Raw genomic sequence first — 11,738 nt, 5'->3', positions numbered from 1 at the left:
GACGGAGTCACAGATGGCCACCAGGTTTCTGCCAAGAGTCTCCAGGGAGACGCTGGAGAGAGGTCAGGCTTGGGGTGAAACTCATGTCTGCCCCTAAGGAGCCACCTGGAAGCCTTCCCCATCAGAAATGGTGAGGCGGTGAGCCATGGGTGTTTGTTACGTTCTTTTCCCTACACTGAAGTTCATTTTCAGCATTTCCGAGTTAAGCTGAGTGTGAGCCAGCAGTCAGACAGAGGGCCAAAGTGCAGCTGAGGGTTCCTGGTGAGTCTAACATTAACTGGTCAGAAACCTAATGGTCAAGCTGCAGGGCCTGAGGCCTGAGGTCTGTCCCCAGCCGCTCCTTCCGTTTCCTCACCGGAGTCTGTGGCTTCCTCGACACCCCGCGGCCTCAGTTTACGTTCAGGCTTTCCCTCCTTCCTACAGCTTGAACTACATGATGAGGAGGATATACTGACGTGAAAAAGGTTGTTAAAAGAAGAGCTCCAAGCAGTAAAAGGTTGTAAGACAGTATGCTCTAATTCATGTTTGGAAATATCTAACTAAAAATAACGAACACACACAAGCTGGCAGGGAAAGCCTGAGTGGCCACGCCAAGTGGTGGCAGCAGCTGTGTGTGCCCTGGGGACTTGTGGGTGAATCTCGGTAGAGGATGAAGCCAGAAAGTCGTGGCGCACTCCAGGTTCTTGGTCCTGCTTCAGAGGAAACTGAGGGTTGGGAGGCATCTGCCTGGCTGTGCCCAGCTGACTTCGAGAGTCTAAAGGGATCCAGCTAAGGTCGTGAACTCCTAAAGGGAAGGCAAGGGTACTACCTCTCTCATTTCATGTGTTAATTAACCACTTTAATGTGTACATTTCAGTGGCATTTCGTACACTTGCAGTGTCATGCAAGCATCACCTGGGTCTACTTCCAAAGCATTTTCTTCTTCCCGAAGGAAGCCCCTTGCGTGCTCCGCATTCACTCCCTATTTGCCCCTATCCCCAACCCCTTTGAAAACACTAATCTGACATTTCCTTGTATTTCCCTATTCTCGATGTTTTGTTCACATGGAATCATGCAAATGTGAAGTTCTCTATTCAGCCATGTTACTTCGTGTTTTCATGGTTCCCTCATGCTGTACATGCATCAGCACGTCATTGCTCCTGTGGCTCAATCATCTTCCTTAGTCGGGATAGAGCACGTTTATGTATCCAGTCATCCACTGTGGCCATTTGGGTTGTTTCCGCTATTGTGAAGAGTGTACAAGTTTTGTTTGAACCTGTGTGCAATTCTTGGGCATGAAACGAGGAGCAGAATTGCTGGATCAGGTGGAAATTGTTTTTTGAGGAGCTACCCAGCAGTTGTCCAAAGTGGCTGCACTGTGTTACTTTCCCGCCATCAGTGAGTCTCATTTTACTCTCTGCCTGGGCACTACTGCCTGGTGCCAAGAGAGGGGAGGAAGCTGTTTTTCCCCAAGATATTAGATGGCTGTCACCGTGAGGAGGCCCTTTTCTGGGCTGTGCTATTTGATATTCATGACAACCTAAGTCCTAAGGTTGAGGTTAATGTCCCCATTTTGCAAATGGGAAACCAAGGTCCAGAAAGCTGAGATCTTTTATCCAAAGCCCCCCAGAACATGGCAGGTGGCATCTCAAGTCGTGACAGCTCTGACTCCACAGCCTGCATCTTTCAGTACCACAGGCACATAACTGACTAGAGTTTGGTGAAATATGAATGAGTGTAAAGCACCGTATAAGAGAACAGGCTTCATTGGGTGGGGTGTGAGACTCACCCTGAAGGCCCATTACCCATCCTATTTATTGCCAGGGATCAGGCCACACTTGGCCAAATTCCAGTATGTAGCTAAGGTTGTTTCTTTAATATCCAGGCTAATACCTCCTTCTGCACAAGACTTCTGACCATTATGGACCAGATGGATTCTGGCATCTGCTCCGTCCTCTGAAGCCTTTGCACTTCACATTTAGTACTTATATTTCTATTGTTACTTGATATCCATACCTCAGGCTCATGCCCTGGACTCCACTGAGAGCTCACAATTTAAAGGACATGAGTGAAAGGAGACAATGGCCAGTCATGTGAAGGGGTAGAGAGGCGGACAGGCACACCATCCCTGCTAAGATGTTCGGACATCCCAGTATGGTGATTCCAGCACTCTAACACTACGTTAGACATGCTCTCTAACCTAGGTTTGAACCAGTTCTCTGAGTAAGGGAAAGAGGATCAGGCCCGACACTCAAATCAGGGTAATTCAAGAAGATTCATATAGATAATCAAAGGGACTAATTATGAAGTTGTGGTTGGGTAGAGGGGAACAAAGGAGGATATGGAACAGGCATTTTACTGCCCCAAGAGAGACAGGAGGGAGAGGTGACAGGAACCTGTCCCAGGAGCTGAGTTATACAGGCTACCATCTGACCTAGTTAATCTTGGCTGATTAAATAAAAAAATAAGGTAACAGAAAAAAGTCCAATTAATTTATTACACATGACTTTACATTAGCTGTATTACATTTGGCAAGTTATTTTTATTTCTAATAAGTAAATAAGTAACCTTTTGTGCCTGTTTTAAAAATGGGGGTAAAAACAGTATCTACCTCCTGAGGCATGGTGAGAATTAAGTGAAGTCTTGACTGTAGAACCCTTAGAACCAGGAGCCTTGGAGGGAGAATGCCAGGGTAGCCAGAAATAAGCAGGGGCATGAGCTGATGGATATGAAATCACTATTCCAAGAACCTAGTACATTACAGACATCCAATTATTCCAGTTATATAGGAATAAAAACAGGAGAGTAGAAGACAATAACAAATAGAAGTAACAGTGATTCTCTTTTAAAATACTAAAATATTAATATAGGAGTGGGTGTATTCTTTTTGTTTTGTTTTACCATTGTATTTAAAAATTTCTATAAGGAACACATATAAATTTTATAAAAAGGAAAGGGAAATCAATGGTTTTAATAAATGTTGAAAGTTTACTATCTGTCATTTCACAAAACATCTTTTGTTGACATTCTACAAATAATATCATCCAATAATGTCCCAATATTTTCTTCTTGTGAAGACAGCTTATATATCTGTAAAAATAAAAGACAAATTATGACACGGTGATATATTCATGTACTACTAATTTTCATTATACAAACTTGTCTAAGTGAGATTATATCATTCTGTTATTGGGATAATCGTATGAAACTACAAATCACAAATGTGATTAAAGTAAGCAAAGTACGTAGCAATCACCACTTAGGTCAAAAGTTCCCTTTAAATTGCAGGTATGTTGATAAGTCTCTAAACATAGACACGAAATTTGCACTAATTTTAAAGGCACACATCTAGATATTAACTTCATACTAGATTTATTTTACGTTTCAAATGTACTATGTGAGTCTGATACTTAAAGTTAGCTATTCTTTCTTAAGTAGAGAATGTTTTTGTCAAGTTACTTTCTAATAATATTTTACATAAACCTGCGTCTTCCAATTCTTTGCATCTATAATTACTTTCCAAGTCATTTTCCATTAGTCTGTCTTAAAAGTTCCAAAAAGAGAGAAGCATTGGTGAACAATAAGCAAACAGAAACAGAATTATTCCTCATTTACCATACTCTTTCTAAAATTAGAGGTTCACAAACCTTTTTGACTTCTGTGATGTTTGTTATTTCAGGAAGATTCTTCAGAGATACTTGATGACCTTCTACCTGAGATATCAGGTCTTCCCGATTTATTTGTTTTTCTCCCTCTTCAATGTAAACAATTAGAATTGAAGTGTCATTTGCTGATATACCAAATTTTTTCAGTGCCTCTGAAATCTAAGTTAAAAAAAAAAACACAATAAACAAGTAGTTCCAATATCTGAAACATCCCTCATCTGCCTTCTTCTCTGGTCAGGCTCTTATTTTTCATATTCTAATGGTTCTCTCTGCCTGCAGCTTTTCCCTTCCAGAATCCCTTCCTAACACTTACCAGCTGTGCCCAAGGACACTCTCTGCTCAGAGCTGCTGCTCCTGCTCGTGCTGTTAGGCCCAGACTTCTCGGCATGGCATGCGGACACCCTCCCTCTGGCCCCAAGGGACCCTCTGGCCATGCACGCCGGCCTTCTAACCACTTGAGGAGCCCGTCATTTCAAACTGTTTTGCCTGGTCTCACACTTTGTCCTCTGCCTAGAGCATCACATCCTTCAAGGTCCAGTTCAAATGTCACTCCCCACTGTGCTCTCTTTCTTACAGAATGAATTGCTGCTTTGCTGTTCCCATAAATTGATTTATTATTCCCATTTTTTCATGTGAATTTCTGTCATCAACTGCCTTCCTCAGGAATATCCTTCTTTCTGCTGCCTGTAGAACTGGAACTGGGACAGGGACAAGCTCAATGGCTATTTACTGAATGGCAAAGTTTCTCAAATTATTTGAAATGATCTCAAAGAAACAATAATTGGTAATTTCTACCCTAGGTACTGGGGAATTCTATTATCATGCATTTTATAAACTTTTCAAACATCTGTATTTTAAACCATGCCACAGGCTTCCTAATTTTCCTCTTGATGATATTAGTACCTGGTTGTATCATGAATAATAGCAGTAACACTAAAACTTCGACAGCGAAATTTCAGATTTTCTTTTAAATGTGCCACAGGTGCAGTCTTCAGTTCAATAACTGATTACTATCAGGATCTTAAGCCACAAACTCTCCCTATGCTCTAGGCCTGTAAGAAAGCATGTGTTAAAGGCTGTTCTGGGTACCGGGTAGGCTTCTGGTACATGGAAAAGACATGGGTTCTGTCTTCAAGTAGTTTACAAGATCCATGCCTAGTGTTTCATCATTAAGATTTAGATATTATTTAGAGGGATCTTCCTGACCCAGGAAGAACAGATAAAACTAACCTCAGTTTAGCTTAACTTTTGTTTACTCATATGTGAAGTGACATCAGAACTTATTTGTCTATTAAGAGGCAGTGCCAAACCTCAGCTCTCTATTCCAGAGCTCTCGTCACTATTACTTTGATTTGTTACTAACAACAGGCCTAAAAGAATTTAGCCTCCAATCCAACACTGCAGAACACACATGTTATCATGACAAGGTCAACAGAAAAAAAGTGAATAAAATACAGATTAATTACATTGTTATTTGGGGAAAGGTTGAAAATAACTTCAGTAGACAGAGTTCTTGTCTTCATTTTTCCCAGTTTGTAGAGGTGAACCGCTTTGTTGGCTGCCACAAGTATCTGAAATGGATCAACAATCTACCAAGGAGAACAAACGAATTACACACAGACCCAGGAACGTTCTGAAGATGCATACCGTCTCAAGGCGACCCCAACGTCAGGTCGTTCTTCTTCATAATACCTATGGGCTACATTTTCAAAACGACTCTCTCAAGGGCCCGGGTGTCAGAAAGTCACAGAATTTTAAAGCTGCAAGAAACTTAAACTGTAAAAAATTTTTTAAAAATAACATTTACTAAGGGCTAATATGTGAAATACCATATTCTAAACACTTCACCTGAATGTTCTTTAATCTTCACAACTACCCTAAGAAATTGACCTTATTCACATGCAGTAGATGAGGAAACCACAGCAAGTAACGTCTGGGCTCGAAGCCCGGCTCCCACTCACCACCGAGGGGACTGGCAAACACCTTGGGCATGTTACCGGTGAGGTTCAGGTAATCACACCGCTTACTTCACAGGGCTGTTGTGACGAGTAAGCAAGTTAGTATATGTAAAGCACTTAGAATGCCAGGAACAGAGTAAGCACTAAGTATTTGGCTACCACTTGTTCAAAGTCACAATAAATGGCAGAGCTGGGATTAAGTCCTGATAATGCGACACCACAGAGTGTGCTCTCAACCACTATGCATTACCTCCTCTGCGGAGATTTCCGAGTTTAGATGAGAAGATGGAGATCCTGGCCATGGCCTTCTGCCATGACATCAGAGCCAGACCACAACCTTTCACATGTCCTAGAGCAGGGCCTGGCACTTTGGCTTCTATTCACTGTTAAATTCAAGGTTGGCTAAAACTGACCCCCTCCACAGCTTGAATAAGGCTTTTTAATCTGAAGATGATTATTAGACTAGACTACAACATCACGAAAAATTAACTTACTGGTAAATGCCCTGAACAGTTTGCTCATTTTTACTTGTACTTACCAATGTAGGGTTTATTAAGGAACCATCAATAGCACCGTCCATGGCCTTTTTCCTCAAGTCTCCAGAATTTTTTACCCCTTTAAATAACAGAAGGGTCACCCTGCATTCAGGAAATAGGTCCAGCTGATGTGTTAACTGCATTTCATAGATTAGCAGGATTCTACTGCACAAAACCAAAAATATCAAGAATTCTTTTGTTTAGAAGTTACCATTGCAATTCACTACCAAAGATCCTTGCTAACAATTAAGTAACTTTAATAATGATAGAACTGTTTAAACTAGAAAACCATCCCAAAACCACATTTGGCATCCTCATGAGATGCTGTCTTCCTAACCCTCCTGTTTTTAGCTTCCTTTACCTCTCCTGGGAAAGGATCAAGATTCACCTGGCTCCCTGATTGTACAGATGATGCAGGCTCTGATGAACAGCTGAGGGGCGGCTGAGGGGCAGCTTCCCCAACAGACAAACAGAAGCGGAATATCAGGAATTGTTTAGACCACGGGTTACTTATGGCTCATGGTATTAACAAAACCTCACTTCAGCTCAGTCCTTTCAGCTTTCTGACCTCACCATTGTATTCATATTTTAACAGAACCTAAACACAAATATTAAGGACAAAATAAGTTTATAGAAGAAAGTATACCTGACTCAAAGATACTCATTTCACATAGGGAATTGTAGCAGAGAGAATTAGCACAATGATTAAATAATTAGTAATCTTGGCCCTTTCTTAGACATATTTAACAAGGACAGGGTATATACAAAAACATAAAAGAAGCATCAAAGACAACTTGACTAACTCGATAGATATAACCATACCCTTAAATGGAAAAATTACATTATTGCAAAAATTTGATCTTTAAAACAATTTCAATCCAAGGCTTAAAATATTTGGGTGAAGCAATTTGATAGGTTCATTTTATCTTACCTGGTAAGATTCCATTTCTAGGACTCTTTCTCAAGGAATAAATTAGAAATTTGAGGACTTAAGTAAATAGATGTCCCTCTCATCACTCTAATAATAAAGAGTTGAAAACAACCTATCTAGCTCATAACAGGGGATTGGTTGTGACTAAACCATTAAAACTTCATCAAAAACATCTATTTGGAAAATAACAAAATGTGGCACAAATTGTGGGGTTCTTAAAAAGGTACACAAAAAGAAAAAACATTGAAAGGAAAATACACCAAATAACTATCCCCTGACTAGGTGGAATTATACTTGACTTTTTGTTACAACCTGGAAAAAAATTTTTGTGAACAATGTCCTGGCACACAGTAGTTCAATCTTTATTGTCATAGCAATGTCCAATGAAAAAAAAAGATACAGAAAGACATAACGAATATATTTCCAATTATACAAAAAGATTCACAGAGAAAACACAAACTTTAAGGAAACATACCAAAATATGACCATCTTGGGTAGTAGGATTATAGGTAATTTTTATTGTCCTGTATAAAATGTTTTTGTATGTTCTGAATTTTCTACAGTGAGCACACAAAATGTGAATACATATAATCAGGGAGGAAAAATCCTGTGGTTTTTGTCTTTAGACTCAGGGTACAAGGACCCCTAGCAAATCTCAAGTTTTTGTTTTATACGAATTACTCACTTAGGCCAGAAACTTAGAACCATCGCTGGATACCTATGGATATCATTCGAATTCCGTATCTATTTATAGTCTTGCCAGTTTCACCTCTTAAGCGTCATTTTGGCTGGTCCACTTCTCTCCCATACCCATTACCACCGGCACCATCTGTTATCTACAGCTGTAGCCTCCTAACAATTCCTGCCCTCCTATCATCTAACCTTCATCCGGTTGTAAAAGTGATCCTTTCTAATTGAAACTATACCTTGTACTCCCATTGCTCTTATAATAAAAGCCCCACTCCCTTCAAGGAATTCCAGTCTCTTATTGTCGGGCCCTTCCTCCCTCTTCTGTTTTCCAGCGCACGTCTCCCTGGGCCGCCTCTTTCTGATACCGCAATGGCTTTCTCAGCTTCTGGTCACAAAGCTTTCTCCCACATGCCCTCTCGGACACGTAGTTCCCCTGACTCACGCCTCCCTCCCTTCAACTCGCCGTTAAGAGTCCATTTAAGAGCGTGCCAGCGTGCCAGAGCCGCGGGCCTAGGTCCCTGTAATACGCGCTTTTTAGCCCTTGTCACAACTCGAGTGACCCAGGGGCCTGCCAGCTGTATGTATCCTCACTAAACCGTACACCCCTGGAAGGGAGGTTGAGTCTCTCAATCCGTGCTGCATTCCCAGGCCTGGCCTCGGGAGGCGCTTGAAAGACAGGGCGGAGGGAAACCCCAGGATCGTCTCAAATCGCTCAGGTTGCTGCTCGTGGGGCTCCGTGCCCCCGCGCCCCGACCTCCAGCCCTCCTCCCAGCCGGCCTGTCCGCCCGCGCGCCAGTACTCACCGTCGCGCCCAGTCCGACTCCTAAGGTCTTCCCCTCGGAAACAAAGCCCCCGGCTTCCGGCCGCTCGGCCGCGGCAGCGCCCCAGCCTTAACCCGTTTTTCCGGATCTCAGCGGGCGGAAGGTTCCGCGCCACAGTCCCACCCGCCGGTGAGCAGGCCCTTCGACCCCCCGCCGGAGGGGCGCGGAGGGCGGAGCGGATCCGGGGGCGGAAGCTGAGGCCTGGGTGCGAAGTCCCCCTCAGCCTTGTCCCTAACCCGTGTTCAGCCTTAGATGAGACGTCCTCAGTTTCTTCCTGTGCAAATAAAAGTGTGGCCAAGATGAGCCCCGTATAGGTCTCCGCTGCTCCAGTTATTTTTCGAGGCAGGCGGGGCTCAAGTTTCCTTCTTGCTCTACGTGCGGTCATTTAGGGAAAGCCTCGAGCGGCCGCGGTTGCCGATCTCCCTTGGCTAGTTGAGGTAGGTGACCGCACCTTACTGAGATCAACCTCTTCCTTCATCTAGCAGTCTCATGAATTTGTCATCCCTGACCGTATTGGCCTCCAAGGAGGAGGTAATCCCTTAACAGCCCGAATAGAACCATTTTCCTTGTTCCTTATGGTTGGAGCTTATGTTGGGTCAATATTTTTCTTTACACAAGAAGATAGGTAAATAACAAATGTAACTGTTGGGTGGATATGTGCTATGGAGAAATAAAATAGAGAAAAGGGGTGGAGGTGCCAGGCCATGGGGTATTACTATTTTAAGTAGGAAGGTTAAGAAAGATGTCACCAAAAAGACCACTTTAACAGTGACCGGAGGGAGAAGGTCTGACCAGCTGTGGGAGAGCAGCACTCCAGGCAACAGAGTTCAAAGCCTCCGTAGACACGTTTGGCCTTAGCCTATTTAAGGAACAGCAAAGACAACTGTGGAACTTGAACACAGTAGGAATATACATGGAAAAAAATGATTTATTCTGACAAAAGGCTGGTATCCAGATTATAAAACAATGCCTACAACTCAAGAATAAGAGAAACAACCTAATTTAGGATGGGTGACATATTTGGACAAGTCACAAAAGACACATGAAAGGCCAATAAACATATGAAAAGATGCTCAACATCACGTCATTAAGGAAATGCAAATGAAAATATGAGATATTACTACACCCACATAATGACTATAATTTAAAAGCCTGATAATATCAAGTGTTGCCAAACATGCAGAACTGGAACATTCCTATATTGCTGGTCTGAATATAAAATAGAATAACCACTTTAGAAAAGAGTATGGCAGTTTTTAAAAAAATCATATGTGTACTTACTGTAGCCAGCAATTTCACTCCTTGGTATTTACCAAGAGAAATAAAAATTGTCCACACAAAGGCTTGTATATGAATGTTTATAGTAACTTTACTTATAATAGCCAAAACCTGGAAACAACCCAATGCTGAAGAGCACCTCAGTGGATAAACAAATTGTGGTAAATTCATACAGTGAGATGGTACTCAGCAACAAAAAGGAATACACTACTGATATTTACAACAGCAATACTTGCAACATGGATGAATCTAAAAACATGCTTAGCAAAAAAAAAAAGCCAAGAAACCAAGATTATGATTATGTTAACTGTATGAACACCCCATTTCTACAAAGCTCTCAGAATTACGAATTATGCCAGAGTGACTGAAAGCAAATTAGTGGTTGCTAGGGACGTGGGAATGGCAGAGATTGACTGGCAAGGACCCCAAGAGAACCTTTGTGGTGAAGTCAATGTTCTTTCTATACCTTGATGTGGTGTTAGTTACAAAAGTATGAATTTGTCAAAATTCATTAAATTATGTACTTTAAAGGAGTACATTTTAGACTATAAATTCTGCCTCAATAAGGTTTATTAAAAAATAGGCATTTAAAAAAAAGTCTCAGTTCATAGCAATTTGTTTGTAACCACCAATAAAGTCAGAAACAACCTCAATGTTCAAGTGAATGAACAAAGTGCTATCATACAATGGACTGCAAGTTGGCAACAAAAAGGAATCAACTATTGCTACATGCAATTAACATGGATGAATCTCCAAGTAACTACACTGAATGAAGAGCCAGACATAAAAATACACACTGTATGATTTGCTTATATAAAACTGATCTATCACGACAGAAACAGATCAGTGGTTGCTTGGGTGGGGGCCCTGGAGTGGAAAAGGGGAATTACAAAGGGGCACAAAGAAACTATGGGGTAATAAATATGTCTGTCTTAACTGTGGTTACAGTTTCATGTATGTATATATTTCAAATGTATCAAACTGTACACTTAAAAAATGTATAGTGTATTGTATGTCAATTATATCTCTGAATTTGTTTTAAAAATTGCAATCAGACAACACAACATCTGTATCAGAATAGCTAAAGTAAAAGAAAAACCTGACAATATTAAGTGCTGGTGAGGATGGGAGCAAATGGAACTCATATCTTGTTGATGGGAATTTAAAATAGTAGAGCCATTTTGGAAAAGTTAGGCAGTTTCTTATAAAATGAAACATACACTTACCCCATAGCAGCAATCCCACTCCAGAAGAAATAAACACCATTATGTTCACACAGAAACCTGTACACAAGTATTTATAGCAGCTTTGTTCAAAAATCAAAAACTAGAAACAACCCAAATCCCTTTCAACTGGGATATGGATAAGCAAATTGTAGTATACCCATACAACAGAATACTAACTCAAATTGAAAAATCAAGAAGTGGCAAGATTTATTATTAGAAGTATCTAATAGGGAGGTGAATACTAGAAGCTAATGGGAAAAAAAAGTGGCTGACTTCGTGGAGTGATGACTGGTGGTAGGGTGGAGGGGGGGCGCTATTCTTTTTCACAGAACTATTTGGATTTAAGGCACTCACATGTTATTTTAAGAAAAATAAAAAAATTTAAGGCTTAAAAAAAACCACTGAAGACCTTTAAAAAAGGGAGTTGCTGGTCCGTTTAGCCAGAGGACTTTCATTGGTGGGTGTGAGCAGAACCCAGAACTTAAGTGTATTGAAGAATTAATGACGTACAAGAGAGCAAGAGACTAGTGTTTGACAAGCCACGTTGATGCCCGAAACGGGAAGGGGAGACAGTGTGGGACAACAGGGCCAAGGAGGGCTTCTTCAAAGTATCAGTGCTTATATGATGGGACCTCTACTGGCAACATCCTCCTT

At 41.3% G+C, this 11,738-nt stretch overlaps 1 protein-coding gene across 4 annotated transcripts; it reads right to left on the bottom strand.

Annotated features, from left to right (window-relative positions):
* Window positions 1–2,537: 2,537 nt before the first annotated feature.
* Window positions 2,538–9,771, bottom strand: TPRKB (TP53RK binding protein). 4 transcript variants are annotated; one of them, XM_036930673.2, is made up of 5 exons: window positions 8,563–9,771; window positions 6,141–6,303; window positions 5,111–5,233; window positions 3,627–3,803; window positions 2,538–3,069 (listed from the first exon to the last, which is right to left on the bottom strand). In XM_036930673.2, the coding sequence occupies exons 2-5, from the start codon at window positions 6,279–6,281 to the stop codon at window positions 2,983–2,985; spliced, it is 528 nt and encodes a 175-aa protein (XP_036786568.1). In that variant the 5' UTR covers window positions 6,282–6,303; window positions 8,563–9,771; the 3' UTR covers window positions 2,538–2,982. The 4 variants fall into 4 exon arrangements, with proteins under 4 accessions (XP_036786568.1, XP_036786569.1, XP_036786567.1 ...); XM_036930674.2 differs by having other exon boundaries at window positions 6,141–6,300; XM_036930672.2 differs by lacking the exon at window positions 8,563–9,771 and adding an exon at window positions 8,514–8,534.
* Between the last annotated feature and the right edge of the window lie 1,967 nt (window positions 9,772–11,738).

The sequence above is a fragment of the Manis pentadactyla genome, chromosome 2 (assembly GCF_030020395.1).
Source record: "Manis pentadactyla isolate mManPen7 chromosome 2, mManPen7.hap1, whole genome shotgun sequence".
NCBI classification, from domain to species: Eukaryota; Metazoa; Chordata; class Mammalia; order Pholidota; family Manidae; genus Manis; species Manis pentadactyla.
The sequence above is the reverse complement of the archived record's forward strand: the minus strand, read 5'-3'. Positions and strand labels throughout refer to the sequence as shown.

What these genes read in the sequence shown, in the direction of transcription:
- TPRKB (XM_036930673.2), bottom strand. Translation starts at nt 6,281, where the DNA reads ATGCAGTTAACACATCAGCTGGACCTATTTCCTGAATGCAGGGTGACC. An exon ending in ACCTTTCCCCAAATAACAAT is followed by an intron (nt 3,804 to 5,110) that starts GTAATTAATCTG and finishes TTTTTAACTTAG; the next exon opens with ATTTCAGAGGCACTGAAAAA. An exon ending in ACATCACAGAAGTCAAAAAG is followed by an intron (nt 3,070 to 3,626) that starts GTTTGTGAACCT and finishes TTATTTTTACAG; the next exon opens with ATATATAAGCTGTCTTCACA.